The sequence below is a fragment of the Lemur catta genome, chromosome 1 (genome assembly GCF_020740605.2).
Source record: "Lemur catta isolate mLemCat1 chromosome 1, mLemCat1.pri, whole genome shotgun sequence".
Classification (NCBI taxonomy): domain Eukaryota; kingdom Metazoa; phylum Chordata; class Mammalia; order Primates; family Lemuridae; genus Lemur; species Lemur catta.
This window is the reverse complement of record NC_059128.1, coordinates 5,933,710-5,957,319: the sequence shown is the minus strand read 5'-3', so window position 1 is coordinate 5,957,319 and position 23,610 is coordinate 5,933,710. Positions and strand designations below refer to the sequence as shown.

The 23,610-nt window shown below is 52.2% G+C and overlaps 1 protein-coding gene across 5 annotated transcripts in view; it reads right to left on the bottom strand.

Moving 5' to 3' along the window:
- Nucleotides 1-4,540, bottom strand: part of BCL11B (BAF chromatin remodeling complex subunit BCL11B) — a 94,923-nt gene extending 90,383 nt beyond the window's left edge. For 4 of the 5 annotated variants that reach the window (XM_045561062.1, XM_045561067.1, XM_045561063.1 and 1 more), the window contains exon 1: nucleotides 3,548-4,540. In XM_045561062.1, coding sequence (XP_045417018.1) covers nucleotides 3,548-3,605 — 58 coding nt within the window. In that variant the 5' untranslated portion in view covers nucleotides 3,606-4,540. The remainder of the gene's footprint in view (nucleotides 1-3,547) is intronic. The other variant, XM_045561075.1, reaches the window with a different exon arrangement.
- Nucleotides 4,541-23,610: the final 19,070 nt, after the last annotated feature.

The window sequence follows — 23,610 nt, the reverse complement described above, 5'->3', positions numbered from 1 at the left end:
CCAACTACTAAAAAAAAAAAAGAGGGTTCATGTCTTGTGAAATTTATCGGAGGCCCAATTTTGAAAGATACGTGGACCACTGGAGATATACTATACCCTGGGGAGTTAAGATAATTGTGAGCGCAGCCACCTTCAAAACATACAGCTACAGCAAAACCTAATTTAAAAGGCAACCATGGAATTAAGTTAGCCTAACTTCTGCGTCAAATCCTGGGTCTCTGGTTGTTTTGCAAAATCGTGAATTCATACACAAAATTACTAATCTTCCAAGGAAACCTGTTGGTGGGTTGTTGAAAATCACCTTAATTAGGGTTATGTAATTTACCATGGACATCTTATTTCCTCTGGTTTCTTTGGAAAGCCTCAGGCCCCTTCGTGGACCTGAGTCCCTTTCCCTCCACCCTGGCCCTGTCTGCCCAGCCGGCTCTGGCCCTACCCTCTGCCTGGTCAGCCGCTTCCCCTTAACCTCCCTCTTCACTATTGTCACTGTGTTATTTTGTGTTTGTTTTTATTAATAGCTGTGTCTGTCCTCCAGTTTTAAAAGCCATATCCATCTGGGTCAAACATTTTGAGGCAAACCAGAAGCCCAGGTTCCCACCGCCAGCTGTCTTCCACACTCTTTTTGTTAACCTCACTCCTCTTGTCACTGGCCCTGTCTGTAAATTTAACTATCTCATTATGGAGCCTCTCTCAGCTCCCCCCAACACAAAGATCATCGATGCTATTTGCGTGCACTTCTTGCTTCCCAGGCCATCAGTTATTCTCAGTTGCATCATCCCTAAAGAACCTGAGGCTGCCACTCCACAGGACAGCGGGCTGCCGCCCAACTGATAAAGATGCACCACGTTTCAGGTGGCTTTTGTCACATTTAAAACCTAAAATGTGAACCCCAGGCAGGGGCTGTGACAGCACCCGCTCTGCTAGCTGGAGCTCTAGAGCACCCTAAACCCACGACTCCTGTGTCATTTGTGGAGAGGCACTTCCAGCGGCCACGCAGTCTAAACTGCATCGATTCCTGCCTTTCCCCTGCCTGCTCCCAAGTCCCTCCCGGGTGACACAGGGCAGAAGAAAAGCCAGCAGCTTTTGGATAATAAATAGCCTTGTCTGAAAACTGGTTGGACCACTCTCCCAGCTTAAACCCGCACACCAGGCCTGGGCCCCGTGTGTCCCTGGAAGGCAGCTTCCCTGTGCTGGCCAGTCTCCTTCCCTGCTTCTCCCCAGCTCTCCTCCTCTGCCCCTCTTCCCTCCCTGCCCCAGCTCCAGTGTCAGCTGGCTCCCCCAGCACCTCTCTGAGCAAGGCTGAGAGAGACAGGGAACAAATAAAGGATGGAAGGACATTGCACCAGGCACCCCTTGCCCCCTGTGCCCAGCTGCCGCCAGTCCTCTGGCCAGGGCTCTCTCCTGACGTCCCAGGAATGCCAGGACAGGGAGAGCCAAAGCAAAGCAAACCTACCTGCTTCTTCCCCTTACACACAACTGCAAATGCTCCTGGCTCTTGTTGCTGCCAGCTTGGCAATGCACCCCCAACAACTCCCCCTTCCCCGAACCCCCCACTTCTCCCTCCTCAAAAACAACCCTTGCAATTAAACAGAGGCTACGTGGGGCAAATTGCCTCCTGGAGAAATTAGGCGCCTGCAAGTATAGACGTTTTAACAACCACCCCACCTAAAGGGGGTGGGGGTGTAGAATAAGCGATTGCTGTGGCTTGGTAAAGGATCGAAATGTCAACTGGCAAAAAAGCCCTTGATCAAACCAGGCTCAAATCTGGCTGCAAAACATTTTGTTTTAAATGCAACCAGCGAATCTTCTTTGATGTTACAGTGGGAAAAAAAAAAAAAAAAGAAGTCCTCTTCCCTCCCTCCAAAAAAGCATCCCTCTCCCAAGGCAAATCCCACTTTAATATCTATTCCCCTCCCCAAAAATAATAATAATAAACCCACAAATTCTTACTAATGTCTCTGCTGTAACAAAGGAGAGATGGCAACCGCAATTGCTCCGAGCAGATGGCTCCTATGCTGGGTTTTCAGGGGAGGGGAAAACCCCTTTATATATTTATTTATTTATTTAAATTTTTTAAAATATAACATAAATATTCGGCTCTCGGCCGCCCCGCAGCCAGTCCTCGGCGGCGGCTGGGCGCGCAGCCCGCTCCAGCTCCGCACCGGCAGCCCGGCCCCAGCCCGGCGAGGTGCGCGGAGGATCGCAGGAACACAACCTGCTCGCGGTCTCGATGGCACCCAGAGGATGTCTTATTTCTATTGCAATTAAAAAAAAAAAAAAAGTCAACGGCGACCCCCGACCCGGGCACTGCGAGAGAAAGAACGGCGGGGAAATGTTCGCGCGCAGCGAAGAAGCGGCCCCGCGGGCTGCTGCGGGCGGAGAGCGCTGTGAAGCGACCTTCCCCGCGCGAGTGTGCGGGGACCCGGGCGCACTCCCCTGCAACCCGGCACCTAGCCCGCTCGCGCGCGCTCTCGCCCTTGGCCAAACAAACCCGACAGGGGCGTTGGGAGCTGGGGCGTCGCTGCCCCGCCGCCTGACTCTGCCCGCCCCGCCACTCGCTGGAAATCCACACGATCGCGGCCGGTGGATTTCCACTGCGACCTGCGTTGTTTATTTAGATGGAGAAGATGAAAGATACTGAGATAGAAAGATGGATAAGAAACTGATAGGTCTCTTTTTCCTCTTTTTTTCTTTTCTTTCTTTTTTTTTTTTTACTATTTTACAAGCGCATCACTCTCTTCCCACTCCTGACAACCTTTTTTTTTTTTCCCCTGTGGCGGGGATTTTTCACCAACCCCAATCCCCCCCCCACCTTTTTTTGGAGTGGGGGGAAGAAGATCATCCCCGGAGACAGACGGAGGTGGGGAAACGGGGGGCGGGGGGGGCCTTGAGCCCGGCAAACAGCCGCGCAGCTGGATTCTTTTGCAAATAGCAAGAGGAGGGGAGAGAAAGACCGCAGCGGAATCCAGGACCGGCGTGGCCTGCGCCCTGCCGGGCTGGGCGCAGCGACCGAGGACCGGGGCCGGCGGCCGCCCTTCGCCCTGCGGCTCCCCCACTCCGGAGCGCACCCCGCTCTTCTCCGCCCGCGCCGTCAGTGCGGACCCACGCGCTCGCCAACTTTTCCCCACTTCCCGGCTCCCCCCTCCCCCTCCGCTCCCCCGGCCCCCTCCCCCTCCTCTCCAAACCCCGCCACCAGCGCCGCCGCCGCCACACACGCCGCTCGGAGGGGCTAGCGTCCAGCCGGGCTCGGCGCGCACACACACACCTCCTCCAGCCTGCGCGCCCCCTCCCCGGCCCGGAGGTGGCTCCGCAGGCCCCCGAGCCCGAGGCGCGTCCGGCTGCTCAGCGCCGCGACTCCCCGGGCAGCAGAGAAACTTTCCTGTGGCCCCCCACCCCCCACCGTGCTCCAGGCCGATGTCGCCGCTCTGCCTGCCCGCGGGCGGCCCCGGCGCCCGGCCCGGCTGGCTGCTCCCCGCTCGGTGTCCCCAGCCCCGGGCGCCCGGAGCCCCGTGCTCCGGCCCCTCGCGCACACGCCGCAGACACTTACGGGTGATGAGCTCCCTCTGGGACAAGTGCTGCGGGTTGCCCTGTTTGCGGCGGGACATTGCCCCGGCATCTATTCTGGCATCGCCCGGAGAGCTGCACTGATGGGGAGAGCCGGGGGAGGGTCCGAGCCGCCGCCGCGCCGCTGCCGCCGCCGCCGCGCCTCCTCCTCTGCCCGGGTTGGTGTTTTTTTCCCCTTCCTCTCTTGCCCTCTCTTCCTCCTCCTCTTCTTCTTTATTTTGCTCTTTCTTCTATGCTGCTTTTTGTTTTGTTTGAGAGAAGAAAAAAAACAAGAAAAACCTCTCGATCTAAAATAGGAGAAAGAGGCAAAAAAAAAACTGCTGTTGCTTGCCGCGGACTGGCTGATTTCCTTAAAAATATATTCTTTTGAAGGAAAAAAAATCCCTTACACTTCTTCAAACTGCTTGGCCTCTTGGACTTCCAAATGTCTTCTTGAACTTAAACCGGATTTTGCACCGGCTCCTGACACTTTCTTTTGGGGTCTGGTAGGTGGAAAGCGCACTTCTACCAGGAGGGGGAAAAAAGGGGAAAAAATGCAAACAAATAAAAAAAATGGAAAGAAGAAAAACCAAAGAAAAAAAAAAGCTACGAAAACTTGGGGACTTGTCTCGTACCCCCCTCACCCCGCCCCCTCAAAAAACCCGAAGCAATTGTAAAACTGCCCTGGTTCGGCTGTGTCTGGGTTTTCTGCGGGCTGCCTGTTTTTTTCTCGGAGACTGACCCTTCCGAGGCTCTGGGGGACTCCAGGAGCGGCTCCTTCCCAGTTCACCTGGCAGGCTGGCGCCGGCCGCAGGGCTGCCGAGTCCCCGCGAGCGCTCCCCAGCGCTCCCCCGGCGCCTTGGGCCCAGGGGGAGCGGGCCGCGGGCGGCTCGCCCAGTGCGCCTGGGTCGGTGCGGGCGCGGACTGGGAGCTATAGATTGCAACGTGAAGATGGCGGAGTCCGGGTTCTCTGGGAGCTCTCGGTCTCTCTATGGCTGGGGCTGCCTCTGTACAATGGGATAAAATTCAAGTTCAAGTGCGGACGTGACGTTTAATCTGCACTAGAGACAAAAAGACCCAGAGAGTCGGAGCACTGGGGGCGACTAGCGGTGGCTTTTTAACATTGTACCCTGTAAGAGAACAAGAAAGCACACACAGAGACACGCGCGCGCGCGCACACTCACACACACACACACACACACTCGCCCGTGCGCACACCCGCAGCCCGGGCCGGCCACACGTGCAAACCGCGTTTTTGTGCGCTCCTCATCCCCCCGAGCACCCGCTGCGCAAAAGCGGGCGGGGGGTTGGGGAGGGCGGACAGGATATTTTTAAATAAAAGAAAATCCTCCCCATCCCTCCTCCCCTCCTGGGAGCAGGACCCCTGAGAAGGGGGGGGCGGGGCGCCCTGTGAGTGAAGTAAATTGAATCAATGCAAGTCCCCACCCACCCAAAAATGCTTTCGGACCTGGGGGGAGGGTTGGACTGTGGAAAAGGGATCGACTGGGGAATGGGGGGCATGATCAATTGCTTCATCTCCCTCAAAAAGTAGCGTGGTAGTTTTTACTTTGTTTTATTGGGGGTCGGAGCTCAACTTCCAAAAAGTGTCTCCATAGAAATACTGGTATCAGACTCTGAGAGGGCGACGGCAAAATAAAACATACTAAGAGAAGAGAATCCAAAACCACGTGGGGGGATCTGAGACCTTGTTTCAGTCCCATTCTGGAAGGGATTTTCACCCTAATCTCTGCTCGCCCTCACCTTTCACCCCATTAACTCCTGGGGGTCTAACACGGCCCTGCCCCCTAACGCCAAGATCTGCAGGAAGCTAGAGTGAAGGAACAGGGCGCTCCACGTGGGAGAGGGACTTGGACTTGCTGCCCCAGGAGTAGGTGTGGCTACGTCCCGGGTACTCGGGTGGGTGCGTCCTCGAGGCCCCCAGTTCCCTCCCACCCCCTGACAATCACAGCAACCTGGAAGTCACACCCCGCCTCCCCACCCCCACTCCCGCCCCCGCACTCCTCGGCCCAGGGTAGGACCTGAAATTGCCTGTCACACTGAGAAGGACACAGCTGCCTTGTCAGCCGTTTGATCTCCAGCGGGCAAGGGCAGGAGGAGTTGTGGGGGCCTGTCGGTGGCCCGGAGACAAGGCCTGGCCGCGGCCCCCGTGGACACCCCCGTTCCCGAGGTCGGGGCCAACTTGGTCCATTTGATGACCCGGCTTCCACGCGGCGGGACCCCGGTCCCTTCTCAGGGTTTGTCCAGCCTCGGCCGGGAGGCGGCCGGGGGGGGTCGGGGCCAGGCTGGGGCTGGGCTGGCGGCGAGTCCAGCTGCAGCCACCCCACTCCGCCCCCAGGCCTGGCCCCCGCGGCTTCACCCGAGCGAGGAGCGAGGCCGAGACGCCTGCAGGCGCGCCGCCTCCCTCGGGGCTTTTCCTCGGAGGTACGTGGGGGTTTTGTTCTCCCCGAGGTCTTGGGTAGGGGCGGTGGCACCAACAACAGCGCTCAGAACCCGTGAGGGAGGACAGACAGGATCCCCACCCCTTAAAAAAATAATGGAAATGAAATGTATCCCAGCTTGCAGGTTTGCGGACTGTGGGCTAAAGGGTCGGTGGACACGAGGCCGAGTGGATGGAGGCGGTGGGGGGGGGGTGAGCTTGCACCTCCTCCCACCCCCCACCTCGGCCAGGCAGACTGCACTCAGTTGCCCACCCTCCCCACACACACCCCACCTCCACGTGGTCCAAAGTCTAGCAGGTCCTCCCTCTCCTTACATCCAACCCCACCGCGCAAATCTTTCCAGGAAAGTGGCCTAAGTAAGAAAAAAAAATGCCCACACGCACCTTTAATAAACTTAAGATATCCATAAACTGGCCATCCCGATTCGCCCAAACTGTAAATTTGAGAGCTCAGTGAGCCCTCTCCTTTTGGGAACTGGAGATGTGAAGCCCAGAGAGGGTTAGCACTTTGCCCAAGGTCACACAGCACATCAGGGACAGATCTGGACGCAAAACGCTGCGGCGTGCCTGCAGCCTCGCGCCACTGGCAATCCGGGGCCCCAAATCCGGGCACGCGACCCTCACCTTCCCGGAGCTGATTACAAGGAGGGGAGACCAATGGCTGGGGGGAGCGGCAAGATGCCCTCAGGAAAGGGCCCCCCCGCCGCGGGCGGCGAAGGGCGCCAGGGGATCCCGCGGCCGCTGCCAACACGCGAGCGGCCAGGCAGCCGGGCCTAGGGGGGGGGAGCACCCCCGCCCCACCCCCAGCAGGAAGTGGCGGGCAGGGGGCGGCGCGGGCCCCGACTGACCCGAGGAGCACTTCCTCATTGGCCCCGCGCTGCCCCGACGGCGGGAAGAGGGACGCGCGGGCGGGCGCGAGCAGGGCCGGACACGCCGCCGCCCGCCGGCTCGCTCCACCTCGCGGCAGCCGGGGAGAGGCTGCCCTGCCCCTGCCCAGCCCTGCGCTGGCCCCTTCGCCCTCCTCCTCCCCGTCTTCTTCCTCCTCCTCCTCCTCCTCCTCCTCCTCCTCCTCCTCCTCCTCCTCCTCCTCTCCCTCCTCCTCGTCCTCTTCCACCTCCTCCTCCTTCTCCTCCTCCTCCTCCTCCTCCTCCTCTACCCGCGAGGCGGCCGGGCGCAGGCAGGGAGCGATCCCAGCTGCCACTCCTGTCTCCTCTTTTTCCCTCTGCCCGTCTGGCACGGGCATCATTAGCGCAGAAAGCTGTTAATGTCTGGTCTCACAGCTCCCCCTTTAGTCTTGCTGCGCTCCCTGTCTCGCGTTCCAAGCCGGATCAATAGCCGCCTCTCGGCCGACCTTGACCTCTCCCTCGACCCCGCCTGGCTCCGGCAGCTGGCCCACACTAATGTTTCCCCACTCTCTGGATGCCCAGACAGCGGGCGGGGCGGGAGGAGGTGGCCGAGCTGGGGCCACAGCCCGTCCCCATCCGTTCCCCAGCACCCCAGGCGGCAAGGGGGGAATCCAGGACCCCTCTGAGAAGGTCGCAGCACCATGCCACCCCACCCCTTCAGCTACCAAGCCTTTGTTTAGAATAAAAGCCACTCTCAACCCCCCCCCCCAAAAAAAAGGGATTGCAGATGGTTAACATATGAGAATGTAAGGGAAAAAGTGCAGGTACAAATATGGCCCTGAACTAATATCATAAAACTTCAGATTCATTTCCCCAGCACGTGCTGCAGACCTACTGTGTGCTCTGCCCATAGCTAGGGCTTTGTGTATACTGGAATCAGATGGAAATAAATGCCACATTTTTTGCACTATCTTTAAACACACACACACACACAAAACAGCAGCAGCAGATGTCAAAAAGCTTTTTGAACTCACAAATATTTCCCTGCTATTCTTTTTCTAGCTTCACAGTGCATTCCAGCAGATAATCCCCCATATTCTCAGTCACTTTAAATTTCTTTATAGAGGAAGAGTTCAGAAATCAGAAATCATTTCATCAAATCAGAGTGCATTTTTATTAACCTTGTGTGGGGCTTTAATTCCCTGTGTGCTGCATGTAACACACCAGGCAGTGGGGGCAGATTAAACAGACACGTGACCCCCAAGCCGAGCTTTTTGTTTAAAATTCTTTGAGCGATTCTCAATACTTAACTCAGCTGAGGTTGGACTCTATTCGAGATTCTACAATGTTATCTTTGCCTTCTGAGCTGTTATATTTTATCTTATGTCTTTACAAAAATTTGGAAAGAATCAAGATAAGAAGTGTCAGTGGAAATGGGAGCTCCTAATGCTTCTGCAGAAAGAAAACTGACATTTCATTTGTTTCTGTTGTTTTCTTTTTAACAAGGATCCACCCTCTAAAATGTAGTCAACTTTGTAGCAATACAACAGCACATCTTACCAAATTACTTTGGGCTTCCTTTCTGATGCTTTAAAAAAAAAGAAAGAAAAAAGAAACCCATACAAAGAGAAGGCGAATCTTTTCGTATTCACAGGTATGGGGCAAACTCAGAAGCAATCTGTGTCTGCTAATTTCTATTCCTCTGGATCTATAAACGCTATCGACTATGAAGATAAGGATAAATACGATGTGCCAGTCTGATCAGTGGATTGATTGACTTACTCTAACTTTTGAGGAAACCACAGAGGAGGTACTAAACATAAATCGTATTTACGTACATAGTAACAAGGCTCCCAAGATGGTCCTCATCTCTTTCCTTACGGTTCTAGAATCTTTAGCTATCAAATCTAGAAGCATAAAAAGACAAAAGAGGCCTTTTGCGCTTCCTGACATATCTTCTAGAATTCTTTTGTGTCATTTCTGAAAATTACAGCAAATTTCTGGGTGCCATAAGCACTCAATTAAGGCTTTACTAGATTTGGAGGGGTTTTTGCATTGTCACCTGATAGCAGAGGCAGGACCACAAAACGCCAGCCTTTCAACAATCGTGTGTGACTCTTTCCATGTACTGAATTTAACAACATTGCTTTTCTTAAAAGATGACATCATTTGCACCTTATTTTTTTCTGCAAGTAATGCTTGGGCTTGATACCATAGTTGATTTCCAACTATTGCTTAACTACCTGAAGCTCATGGGGTAGGCTCTAGGAAAACTAAGGCATCTTTGCCTGCTGCCTTGATATCTGCAGCCTGCAAGGGGTTAAGCCAAATTCACTGTTCCTGATTCATGTATTATTTTCCTCAAAAAATACTTACCCAGCTCCCCGTATATGAAAAAGACTCACACCCACATTGAATGTTCCTAGCTCTGTCCCTGTCATCAGAAATGATATTGAATGGCTCAGTACTAGGGGATCTGGAACTATTTCTACAGCTTTCTCACCTCATTTGGAATTTTCTTGCCTTGCTAATTTTAATTCTTTAGTTGAGTCATCAATTCAAATTTGGTAGAGACTGGCATCACCCAGTTGGTCGACTTGGGAGAAATATTGTTCATGAAGATAATCAGACTCCACCAAATCCCACCCCCAGTCCTCGCATATGCAGAGACCAGAATGGCTGTGGCCTGTGTGCACATGTGGGGGTGGGCTATGCAAAAGGGTCTCTCTGCTGCTTTCCCTCTCATCACTGAGTCTCCAAATTGTACAACTGCAATTGCAAAGGAGATAGTTTTCCTAAGGATGATGAAAGCTGTATTTTGAAGACACACACGCGCGCGCACGCGCGCGCACACACACACACACACACACACGCACACACATCCGTGAGTTTGAATTCAGTGGTCCAGTGACCATCAATCTGCCCTATGTAGAGCACAGACAAGGAAGAAAAAGGGAGTTAAAATGGTTCATTTGGAGAAAGCACTGGGATTCTGAAGGGAATTTTCAGTTCCGACTCTAGCTGTCAGCTGCTGTGGTGGAGAACACCCCGACAATGAGGTGTCTGGTGGTAGGAAATGGGGAGGGGCTGGGGATGGAAGCAGTAATGATCACCTTCCTAACAAGGGTTTTATGAGGCTGTGAGGATTAATTAGTTTGTATCCTTAAGCAGTTGGAGAAAGAGGAAGTTTCAGTAAATGCTAAGCTGGAGTTGTAGACAAGTCTGACTCAGTTGAGAGCTCTCCCCTACCCCCAATCCCAGACTCCAAAAACTCCTATCTGTGCTGTGATGCACCACAAAGGAAGTGAGGGGGAAGAGCAAAGAAGGGGAGAGAGGCATGAGTCAAGCTAGCAGCCCTCCCAATCGGCTAATGAGAGCGCTGCAAGGGGGCGCTCACCAAAAAATAAAAATAAAAACCAGCCAACACCTTGTTTCAGACATGCCTTCCAGAGCTGGAAAAGAAAGAGAGCTCTGGGAGATCTCATCTGTTGTTTTGTAGTTTTAGAAACAGCCGTGTATGCTTTCGAGTGAATTCAACAAAGGTAGTCTGTACCCTAGAACACACGTACGTGGCTTCCCCTCTATCTAACAGAGAAGGGTTAAGGTGGCACGATGACAAACAACAAGGCTCGACAATGCAAAGTTTTAACAGCAGCACGTTATTGAAGATAAAATAATATTTCTATAGTATGTGGAAGTTATGAAAGTTGTTCCATTATGTACACATTAAAACATTGCATCTGCTTGAAGATGCACTTTCAGCTCAATTTACAAGGCAGACAATTTGCTACAACAAAAGGTAATTAATGCCGCGAGGGGAAACCGAGACACTGGATTGCTGCGTGTTCCCATGTTAGTTTAATCCGGGTCCTTTAAAAAAAATGACTTCACTGTGATTTTAAGCCTTTGGAATCATTGCAACAACAATGGCTTCTAAAATATGGATGTGACAATAACATTTTCCATTTGAACTTGGGACAAAGCCCCTCTGCCTGCTCTACTCTCTCTCTCTCTCTCTCTTTCCACAACCCCCCCACCTCCTTCTCCCTCCCACATGTATCATGACATTGCACACCAGACAGGAGCAAAGAAGCCCATCTCTGACCTATCTCCAGACCACCCTGATAATCTGGATTCTAAATAGGACAGATTTATGGTCAGTTTCTAAAAATCCATATTTGGACCTCCAGATTCAAACGGGTAGATTCATCAGCTGTTGGGATTCAGCACAGGCATCTGCAGTTTCATTATTTGTATCTGCTTAACAGGAACAATTAGAGAACTGAAGAGTGAGGACGCCTGTTTGGGGACTGGTTCAGTATTGTACCCAGACCACACATTCCGGCTGGGAAGGAACACAGTAATGTATAAAGCATTAGTGGATTTAACGCTCTGCGTTGTGCTTGGGGAATCGAATTGTTGATGTTTCTGGCAAGAACTCATACTCCAGTTGAAATCTATCAAACACCTTAATTAGCTCCGGGTACCTAAATGTACCCAACCCAGAGGCAAGTTGGAAAGCAGGAGAAGACAAGGACAAGAGCTCGAGCAGAGGTGGCACAGGCCTCCCTTGGCACCCCCAGGGCCCTGCGGCCTCAGTTTCCAGACCAGGATGCATGGGCCGTGCTGCGAAGTCAGACAAGTGGCGGCTCTCGTGGTGGCAGCCCTGAGGACGTGAATGAGGGTGTTTGGATGGTCTGACCGGGGTTGGCTAAGGGGATGAGAAGAGGCCGCAGTGACACAAAGCTGTTGCCGACAATAACTGGAGCCTTTTTCTGAGCCAACCGTTCCACCTGGACCTCGGTACAAATTATTGTTTTCAATTACCACCTGTGTATTCCTTCCCATGCAACTTATTGATGTAAAATTACAGCTACACCGGTATAAATAAGTTATGCTGCAGTTGTAAAATGGAAGAAATTTTGTTGTAGCAATTATGTTCAGCAAGATGACAAAATAAATTTCCAGAGCTGTGCCTGCAGTAACCTGGGGAATTTAAACCTCATAATTTCCATTCATTTCAGATAATTTGGAGTAATTTCTATATGTAATAACTTTGTAATGAAAAACACAGCGGTACTGAAGTGATTTCGCTCTGTTTTTTTCTCCTATGGTATACATGGCACAAAATAAATGATAAAAATATTATTTCCTTTTTGTATGTGTGTGTGTTGAGTAATTCCTTCAGTAAAAATCATAAACTAATACCCGGACTAAATCTCTGTCCACAAAATGAAAAATAAATTGAGTTAAAGAAAGTGAAAAAGTATGAAAGGCTTTGGATGTTTTATTGTGACTTTATTGAATTGTTTCACTCCCATGCTCCTTCTGATCTCTAAGGGTTACAGTTCCCAAGTAAGGGGTACATGCAGGTGAGCCCCCAGACTGCCCGGAGGGGGTGACAGGGAGACCCCTGATGGCTGGAGTCCCCTTGCCAGGTGGTGATTTCTCCCTGAAGCGTTAGGAGACTCGTCGGCCCCTTGAGATGTGCGAGCCCGTGCTGAGCTGCCGATTCCCACTGAAGGCTTTAGCGGCAGCTTTTGCTGCGAATGGAAACGACCTGTTCAGCTGGGCAGTGGTCATGTGGGTTCTGACATATTTCCTCCCTTAATTAAAGACAAGGCGAGGTGGAGCTGTGTTCCCCGCAGCACCAGTGCCCTGCCTGACCTCCGACGGTGACACCTGCGACTGATGTACACAGCCCCTGAACGCCAGAGTTATTCGTCGGAAGCTCCTACTGAGTTGTGAGAAGGTGACAGGAATTACAGCGGCTGCATTAGCTCCAGCTCCCTGCAATTAGCCCCCCGCCCCCGCCACTGCTGCAGCACCCATCAAAGGCTTCCTCTCAATGAAAAATGGAGGCTGGGTCTGAGTGAGGTGTCCACCCCCTAAAACTTGCCTGCCAGCAGGAATGGCCAGTGACTGCCAGCCCCCTCCCACCAGCCGCAAGGGCTTCCAGCTGCCTGGAACTAGAGCGGCTCCCCTGCTCTGCAAAACCTGGCTCACTGCATGCAGCCAGGGGTGCAGATCTGGAGGCTCAGGCTTTGTAAAAAGGTGCCCACTGGCAGGGTAGTCTGCGGAAAGGGTGTTCATTTCCCAGGCTCCCTTGTCAGATGGGCTTCAGAGCTGACTTAGTACCAGTGTTGAGTGGACCTATGCAAAGCACCTGACCCGGTCTCTGCCACACAGCAGTCACTTCGTGAACATCACTGTGATTCTTTCCTTCAACCACACACACACACACACACACACACACACACACACACACACACACACACGCACAGATGGCCCACCTGCTGTGCAAGCACACCACGGGCTACTGAGCCCAAACGTGGCAATATTGTGCCATGGTTGGTACCCAGGTTCCAAGGTCAGACAAACGTGACTTTGACCCACCACCCCAGCGACAAGGAACAAAGTGAGGTAAGGCAAAAGCTGAGGACATAGTTGTACTGTTATAGTAGGGACAATACAGCCCACCAAATGTAGTCTTGGCTGTGTCCCAAGTGCCAGGGAGCAAAGGAGTGGGGCGAGTGGACCTCTGCAGGTGTCCTGATCACAGTGTGCAGAGTCCCTCTGGGAACCTCAGGCCGGCTAGGTCACAGACAGGCGTCTAATTACATTGTTTGGCATTTTATGAGAAGGGAAAGACCTTCCTCCCCATTACACAGGAAGCCCGAGGCCAGTGGCCAAGGGGTAAAGCCAAGGTCAACCCCAGGTCTGTCTCTGTGTGTAACCACTACACTGTTCTCCACCCAGACTCGATTTCCATCCATCCTGCAGGCCGTGGTGGGCCGCTGGAGACATCTGTAGATGCAGAACTAGAACAGCAAGGACAAAGTCAATGCTGGTTCAGGACACGGGGAACAGAAGAGAAAATTACAAAGACAAACAAGGTCTGAAATGAGGAAACAGAGTATATCAGGTCAGTAGAAGAGATTGTTTTTTTTCATTTGGGACAACAAAATCCAAGAAGCTATGACCGTGGCTATGAAACCAAATAACTGAGGCAGCGAGAAATGGGGTGGAAAGAGTCAGGTTAGACAGAAGGCTCTGCTGGTGAAATTTTGAAACAAACAACTCATATTGGAACAGAGTTTTACAGTGTACAAAGCCCTTTTGCTTCCCTGACTTGAGTTTGTCCTTCCAGCAACCTTGTAAGAAATGCAGGACAGGGCACAAACAGCTTGATGTGTACGTCCAAAAGGCACAGGGTTCGAGTCCCCGCCGCACAGCCTGTTAGCTGGAAGGCCTCACGCAGGTTCCCTCCTCAGCATCCTAGGTCCTCGTATACCCTGTCCAAGGCCTTTGGGAGGACCACATCAGATGATCTATCAGAAAGCCACCAGCATAGGCCTGGCCCATAGTAGGCATTTCATAAATTATAGATATGATTATAACAGACCCCTTATGCTTGTCTTTGGAGAAGTTCACATTCAATTCCATCTATGGTACACACTTCAACATTTCATTTTGGGAGTGATATGAGAAATTTCCCCCAGATTTCATTTGTAAACATATTCCACAAGTATTGATGAAGTACCTTGTCTTACTCCATTTGTGCTGCTGTAACAAAATACTTGACACTGAGTAATTTATAAAGAATAGAAATTTATTTCCTCACATTTCGGGAAGCTGGGAAGTCTAACATCAAGGCACTAACAGGTTTGGTGTCTGATGAGGACCCCGGTCTCTGCTTCTAGGATGCTGCCCTGCTGCTGTGTCCTCCAGAGGGGACAACCACTGTGTCTGCACGTGCAGAGAACAAGTGGGCCTCAGCTAGCTCCTCCAGCCCCTTTGTAAGGCACAAATCCATTCGTGAGAGCAGAGCCCTCAATTACACCCCAAAAGGCCCCACCTCTTAATACCACCACAATGCGGATAAAGTTTCAGCATGAATTTTGGAGGGGACATATTTAAACCACAGCACACCACTGTGGCGGGGGCCAGGCTAAGCTTGGCAATACCCAGAGGAAATGTCATCGTCGTTACCTGCTAGTGGGATGTCACTGGGCTCTGAGCTTCTCAAAGCAGACAGCCCAGATGCTGCCATGACAGACACTTAGTAGGATATCAGTGACTGAGCCAGCTAGACCTCGATACAAGACCTAATACATCTGCAAACTAGAAACCGCGCCCCAGAACAAGAACTGAAAAGAAGGCATCTCAGAGACAGGGATGGGGCCGGGGAGGGGGTTGTCATTCATTTTCTTCTCTTAGTCTCCAAATTTCCTATAGTCCGAATTTATGGTTTTTATAATCAGCCCCCCAAAATTAAAAATTAAAGGTTGCAGCAGCTGAACCTTTTGGCTAATTATTCAGGGGAAAAATAATCAACAGACTACGTATGAAAAAAAAAAGTCTGGAAGGAGATTGGGAAATGACAGCCGCTATTGTGTTAGAGTTATGAAATTTAGGGGCTTTTAAAAAAACTTCATTTCCCAAACCTCCTAACATGTCACCGAAGACTTGCGGTATATTTTTACGAACAGTTTTGCAGAACTCATCTTTGTGAAGGATCAAGGGAGCGATTGCTGTGCTATGAAGCGGAGGTTCCACTGGACAGCCAGGCCTTGAGCTTGGGTCGGAGGAGGTCACTGTCCTGGTACGAGATCATCATGGATGCAGGGAGAACTGTGGGGCGTGGTCGGATGTGGCCCTTTTAAAAAAGCTGCCCTGTTTTTTCCTTCCTTTCCTGGTGTTTCGGGGCCTCCGTCACCTAAGACCGAACGAACGCAGAGGCAAGACTCTGGAAGGCTCTCTAACGGCATCCAAACAGGCTGGTTTTAAATGCCACCTCTGCGCACCGTGCTGGGGACTCTAACCAAACCTGGTGGAGCTCGCTGGGGCTTTCTGTGCACAGAAAGCAGCCTTGGTGGGCTCTCTGCTGGGAGCGTGCTAAGTGTGGGGCACTTTCAGACACTCCCAGTGAAGAATGTCCTCTAGAAGCTTCCCCCTCCTTCCCACCTTCTGTCATCCGGAGAGATAATTCATTTATGCAGCTTTCACAGAAGAATGACATTTTCGACTTTTTTAGCAGAATAAATTTATAAGGTAAATTAGGGGGTGGGAGCCCTAGTGTCCTAGGCAGATTCAAACTGGTAATTACAGAGGGCCTAATTATGTATTCACCACGGAGCCTTCTGGAACAGCGAGGGCTACAGGATGGCTCTTATTCTTCCTGCAGAGGACGTTCTCCCCTGGAGCCTTCACAGTCAGCCCCGGCCACGGCAGGGAAGCGCTCTTGTGGGCACCCACGCCCTGATGTTTGCAGAGAACATCCTGACATGTCAGCGAGCCCAGATTCCCCCCCAAGAGTCATGAGGTCAAATATTCTTCAGCTCGGGGTCCTCACTTGGATAAAATAAAAGTAAAAAATACAGTTTTGTATTTTTGACAGTTTTTTTTAATCTCATTCTGCCCCATTTCCCTCAATCCTCCTCCCCAGTCCCAGAGAGTTCTAGATCTGCACCAACCAGGCTATAGTATCAAAAGTATCATTTTCACCACCTTTTCCCCTGCTCGGCCGGGAGCTCCCTGGGGCAGGAACTGTGTTCTTTACTCCCACTCGTCCCAGCTCGGCCTGGGAGCCGGCCCCAATACAGCTGCTGAGTGAAGGAATGAATCGGTAGCAGGCAAAAGTGCACAACAGCCCCAGGAAGAGAAAGACCCCTGAGCAGACCGGGCCTTTCTGACCCAGCATGGTGCACCACGATGTGGGGATAAACAAGCTCACTTTAAATGCAAAGTCCTCCTTCCTGGCCCTGCCTCACTTTCCAATGCCCTCTCTGCTCTGGAAGCCTCTCACTGTTCACTTGGGAACTGTCTTGTGCTCTGGTCTGGGTCAAATTGTGTCCCCTCAAAACATCCCTGCAAATGTGACCTTATTTGGAAATGGGGTCTTTGCAGACGTAGTCAGTTAAGATGAAGTCACACTCAGTTAGAGTCGGCCTCAAATCCAATGACTGGTGTCATAAGAAGACAGTCGTGTGAATGCAAAGACACACAGAGAGAACATCAGGTGACAACAGAGGCAGAGATTGGACCAACACGGCTGTAGGGAACACCAAAGAACACTGGCAGCCACCAGAAGGCAGGGAAAGATCTGTCCCTAGAGCCTTCAGAGGGCGCACGGCCATGGCACACCTTGATTTCACACTTCTAGCCTCCAAAATTGTGAGACAAGACAATAAATGTCTGTTGTTTCAAGCCACCCAGTGTGCAGTCCTTTGTTGTGGCAGCCCCCGGACGCTAACACAGGCTCCTGCCCCTGCTGGGCAGTGAACAAGGCCCACGGGAACCACACGGACCCTGACCCTGTCCTGGGGGCTCAGAGGCCACAGGCCTTTTCTAGGAAGCAGTAAAACACTGTGAAAAGTTTCCCCTGCATTTTTGTTTGCAAAGAGAATGTTGACAAGAACTCCTGGCCCTCCTTGTCAGCCTCAAAAAGAGCAATAATGCCTGCACTGAAAGTAGCTCGAGGCCGAGACCATGGACGGTGACCCCAAACTCAGGCATCCACGCCGACCTCTCATCCTAGCTCGGGACTTTGCACACAGCTCAAACTTCAGTCATAAAGGCAAGGTTTGGGGTAAAGTCACACTCCAGTGGAGGAAATATTTGGGGTCTGAGCATTTGCCGTGGTCTTCAAATCACACCCTGCAAGTAACCACACGCTCAGCATCTATGTAAGGTCGACCCTAAAATAAGACTGCACCCCTCTGAAACCCTTCGGCCACTGAGGTGTTAGCTCGGTGTGTGGTTGGGTTTCATTTTCATTTTTGTGTTTAATAAACAAAGAATAAAAAGCAAGAGGCAACAAAGAACTAACTACTTCTTCGTGGTAGCAGTAAATCACCACACAGGGAAAGTGGAATCGAACGACAGACGCATGTCTCTGGTGCTTACGGAAAACCCGTGGACACAAGACAGCGACGCAGCACTGCTCTCTCTCCTCCCACCCCGGCCACCGCCGAAATCAGTTAGGCCGATAAAGCCACCTCTGCTCCCGCACATGGAAGGTCAGAAAGAAACCTCTTCACCTGAATTAAGAAAGCCCAGGTCTGGGGAGGACCGGGCTCCTGGCTGCCTGCACCCCTGCATGTGCAGCCGTGGGGAGGCAAGCTGAGAATTCACACTTCTGACAAGTGCTGGGTTCACACCCAGACACAGGCTTCTGCAGCTCTGAGCAAGCGCGCCGATGGCAGGTGGACGTGACCTCACTGTTCATGGGCTGTGAGCCTTCAGAGGGAGTGGAGTCGTGGGGCTGGGGTCACAGACAGGAGCTAGCCCAGGCTGTGCCCCTACTATGGACATTTGACATCCACTCTCCCAACACACCCACCCTGTCAGTTGGACACTGGCGTCTCTTTTCACAGGAGGGAAGCCAAGCTGTGCAACTTGCTCAAGGCTGTAGCGCCAGCAGGAGCAGAGCCGGGCTCAAAGTCAGGTCTCCCAAGGACGAGGGTACTCTCGTGTCTACCGCCCCTCCTCAGTCAGGACAAGCCAGGCTGTGCTGCTTTAACAACTTACTCTCCTTATCTAAGAGGTTTATATTTACACGAGAGAAGTTCACATTGTCTCTTTCACCTTAGGCTGTTGGCAGCCCTCCCGTCCCTCTAACCACCCCTTGTGGCCTCCAGGGCCACCATGGCAGGGGAAGAGGAGACAGAAAAGTCCCACTGACTCTTCATTGCTTCAGCCCAGAAGTGGCACCTGTCACTTCTGCTCACAGTCCCTTGCCAGAGCCAGTCACATGACCCAACGTAGCTGCAGGGCAGCTGGGCGATGCACAAGCGTCTGCGTGTCGGAGGCTGTGCTGGCCAGGAAGAGCGTGTGTGCAGTGACTGTGCGTCGCCGAAGGGGCAGATGGGCCTTCACTGGAAGTTTCTTCACTAGTCAATTTGGGGAGTGGGACTGAGGCTCTAGGACAGTGAAGCACACCTGGATTTGTTAAGTAACCGTACTTAGGACTCTTATCCTACGTTGATTGTTTTCTTTCCCTCCGTCCTCTGGTACGTACTGAGGGCACCATGTCCTCACCCGTCACTCACAGCGCCTGCCCCCATCACACTGAAGAAGCATGGGGCCTTCAAGGTGACACAGAGGTGATAATCTCAGAGACTTGATTCCTTGTTGAGCGATTTGCCCTCAGGGGCAAACAGACCTGCAAGATTCGGAGGTGAGCAGCCAACTCCCTAGAAAAAGAGCCCCACCAACGGGTCCCTCTGGTCCAAAAATGTGTCCACTTGACATGCCAATCAAAAGAGACGTGAGAGCTTCAGAAGGTGTGAGGTAGGTGTGTGGGATAAGGTAAAAACACCCAGGCTTCACTTCAAAGCCCTCAAAATAGTGTTTGATGGATGGATTTAGAACATGGAATTTTTAAGCTGGAAGGAACCAGAAGCTAATGCAGTCCACCTACTGCAGGAGGGAGCCTGCGGCCGGGGGAGGCAGAGGAGGCCCACGCCCAGGGCGGGGCCTGAGCCACAGGCTGGTCCCCCACGCCCCTGACTCCCAGGCCCGGGACTGTTGCTCCAAACCATTCCCAAATCCCTTTTCAATCTGTCAATCAACAAAAGAGAAACAAGCAGTTGGGAAACCATAGACCTCTGTCTCCAGTGGGCCTGACAAAGGCTTGGAAAAGGCTCATGAATCCCAGTCACCTAGGATGGCACTGGTGACAGCGACCTATGATGATGGGCATGGTGGCAGTCGTCAATCTTCGGGAAAGGGTGGTGGAGCACATTGGGGCTTCTCTCCTGTCTCAGTCCCGGCTGCCCTAACAGAACACCATAAACAGGTGGCTTAAACAACGGGCATCCAAACAGGCATGTCTCGCTCACAGTTCTGGAGGCTGGCAAGTCCAAGACCAAGGTGCTGGCAGAGCCAGTGTCTATTCCTGGTTTGCAGACTGTCTTCTTGCCATGTCCTCACGTGGCGGGGTGAGTGATGGGCACAACTTGCACTGATGAGGACCGCCCCCCATGGCCTGGTCACCTTCTAAAGGCCCCACCTCCAAATACCATCACATTGGGGGTAGGATTTTAACATGTAAATTTGGGGGTGGGGGACACAAACATTTAGAGCACAGGAACTGCCATACCCCCTGCTCCTAGTTTCCGCTCGCTGTGGCCCCGTGAGTTCCACTGTGCCCCCACCCCAGACAAGGCCCTCCCCTTCTCCCTAAAGGAGCTACCACGTTCTCAAAGAAACCAGGGACTTTTTCATGAAGAGAGTGGACATCAGGTGGTGAACAGCAGGGTGCCACTCCACATGGGCACCTCATCGACACGCGTCGGGCTCCCCGACAGGCAAGCACAGCACCCCCAGCACGTCTCGGCCGCCGAGCAAGGGAAACCGAAACACTCTGAACCGCCAGGGACTCAGGAACTATTTCTAAGGAAGCTTATCGTCGAAATGTGTCCGAATGGACGTTATTCCACAGTGCACGTTCAGTCGAAGGAATCCTGGGGCTTATTAGGTTACAGTTGGGGAAACTGAGGCCCACCGAGGGGCAGGTAGTGCAGTGAGTCCTGCAGGCAGGGCAGGAATGCAGAGCAACCGCTTTGGCCAGGGAGGACTAAGGGCTTCCAAATAGCCTGTGTCACCCCCTCTAAGGCTCTCCGTGCTCCCCACTGCCGCGGTACAGAGTTGGGGCAGGAGGAAGCCCCTGGCGTCCGGCCCCCACTTCCCAGCCTCATCGCCAGCTGGGCCACCCTCTCCGCTGCACCTGCCGACCGCAAACGAGGTGCAAACAATCAACGCTGTGCTCACCGTGATGTTGGACCATTTCCTTCTGCCTGGGGGGCTCTGGCCAGGTTTCTGCGGGGGATCCCGAGCTGCAGCTGGTTGGCCAGGGCCCCGCCAGCCCAGGGTCGTCTCTTCCAGGAAGTCCGCCCTCCCTGCAGCAACTTCCCGGCAGACATTCGTTCCGTGTAGTTTGTGCACCACTTAGTCCTGCTCCTGCTCCTGCTCCAGCTCTGCAGCAACCACCAGGTCCCAGGCTTTGCTGGATTTTCTTTCTGTCCCTCCCCTGGACCATGAGTAACTGCGAGCAGGGACCACAGCTCACTCACCTGCAAGTCACCTGCTCCCACTCCAAGGAGACTCCTGGGAAATGTGGGTGATGCACAGACCGGAGAGTCCGTGAGTTATGTGGATGAGGGGCTGAACGAGAGAGCAAGTGAGGGCGAATGCGTGCATGGCCCTGTGCCTGCTGCACCCACCCCACCCCCGGGTGCCACCTCTTTTAAGGAAGACATGAAGCTGCCTCCCCACCGGGCAAGACCAGCAGGGCACGAACCCGAATAGACCTCATGATCCCAACAAAGAAAAAGAAACGAGGCCAGGTGTGGTGGCTCACACCTGTGGTCCCAGCACTTTGGGAGGCCAGGGCAGGAGAATCACTTGAGGACAGGAGTTTGAGACCAGCCTGGGCCACATAGACCCTGTCTCTTTTTAAAAAAATAAAAAAGGAAATGAGTCGAACAAACAAATAAAGAGACTTGGAGGGGGAGACAAGGGCTTCAATTCCATCTGTAAGATTCCTTAAAGTGAGTGCTGGGTGCACGGCCATTTATGATATGGTCACCTGCCTTTGTTGCAAATCTGAAAATGCTTCATATTTTTTAAAAGACTATTTTTTAGAGCAGTTTTAGGTTTGCAGCAAAATAGAACAGAAGATATAGCATATACTCATCTTGTTCCCATGTGCCCCTTCCCCCACGTGCACGGCTGCCCCCACTGTCAACCCCCAGAGCAGTGCCTTTGTCACAAGTAAGGGGTCTCAACTGATGCCCCGTATCACGGAGCCCATGGGGCACATTAGGGCTCACTCTCGCCGCCATGCGTTCTAGGGACTTGGACAACTGCACAATGACATGTATCCACCATTAAAATATCATACAGGGTAGTTTTATTAATTTTTAATAGTTTATTAATTTTTTTAAATAAAAGGAAAGAAAAGTGGAAGGCAGAGAGGAACAGAGAGAAAGAAGAAAGGAAGAAAAAAGGGAGGGAAGGAAGGAGAAAAGGCAGGAAGAAGGAAAGAAAGGATGGAAAAAGGAGAGAGAAGGAAGGAGGAATGGAAGAGGGAAGGGGCAGAGGGACGGTGGCTAGGGCTGCCGGGAAGGGGCTGTGCTGGCTCATTTCCTTGAACTTGATGCTGGAGGGGTGCAGCAGAGGTGGGACGAGGCAGGATGTGGGTCAGGAAGGTCCCTCTGCAGAAACAGAAGGAGAGGGAGACAGGGTGAAAGGCCAGCAAGGGGCCACACCTGGTCTAGGCAAAGAAGGTGAGGCCCACCTGAGCAAAGAAAGCACCCTAGGGTGGTGGGGAGGGCCTTGCTGGGGCTGTCCCCTTTGCTCCAGCCACCTCCCCACTGCCCTCCCAGAGCAGAGCCCACCCCATGGCCCAGGGGCCCAGCTCCCTGGAAGCAGATCCTCAGGGTGACCTCACAGGGCGCTCGGCCCTCCGAGTGGTGTCTGTGGAGTCCGCAGGAGACAGTCTCCCTCTCTGGCCTCTGCAAAATCCAGCTCCACTTCATTTTTGTGTCATGCCAAAAAATGTTTCCTGAGCCCCTACTGTGTGCAAAGGCCTGCGAGGTAGAGTTGCTGGGTAGGAACCAAACCGGATTCAAATCCGAGCTCGGATACTTCCTTGCAGTGTGAGCTCGGGCGAGGTACTGCAACCCCAGCACCCCGAACCCCTGACAGTCTCCCCTGACCTTTCTCTCCCACACTCAGTGTCCAATCCGTCGTTAATTACATCCTATTGGTTCTACCCTTAACTTCTTTGCAGAACAGGAACTAGTCTCACCACCTCCACGGCCACCTCCCTAGACCAAGAGACTCCTCCTTGGTCTTTTTGGTTCTATCCTTGAGTCGATTCTCAAAGAGCCAGTCTAACCTTTTGAAACATAAATCAGAGCACAGCACTTTTCTACTCAAAACTCTCTTATTACTCAGACTAAACGCCATAGTCCCCCAATGGCCTAGATGATCCTAGGTGATCCACGACCTTATATTCACGGCTCTTTCCCTCTCCATCCCCTCTGCACTGGCCTACCTATTGTCCTGCAACACACCAGGTACATGCATGCCCCAGGGCCTTTGCACTTCCATTTCCTCTCCCTGCTACACTCTTGCCCCAGATTTCTTTGTGGCTTGCTCCCTCCCCTCCTTCAGGTCTCCGTGCATATATTGCCTTCTCAGCAAGGCCTTCCTGGACCCGCCTATTCTTTATGAAACACTGACAACTTAGGTAAAATGGACTCATTCCTTGAACAACATCACTTATAAAAGTTGACATAGGAAGAAACAGAAAATTTTAAGAGTCATGTCTGTTTAAGATTGAATCTGTAATTTAAAACCTGCCTTTCTCTGCCTATCACTCCACCACCCCCCTGCAGGGAAAAAAAAAAAAAAAAGTTAAGTCTTGATGATTTCACTGGCAAATTCTGCTACATATTTAAGGAGAAAATACCAATTTTACACACCCTCTTCCAGTAAATAGAGAAAGAGCAAACACCTCCCAACTCATTTTATGAGGACAAGTTATAACCCTGGTACCAAAACCTGACAGGAATGTGACAAGGAAAGACCATTGCAGGCCTTAAGCCCCCATGAACACAGATATAAACAAATTATTAGAAAATTGAACATGTATTAAAAGCATAATGTGTCACGACCAAGTGAGAGTACTCAGGACTGTATGGTTGACTTACTAGTCCACAACTGATGCACTTATGTGGAATCATTCCTGGA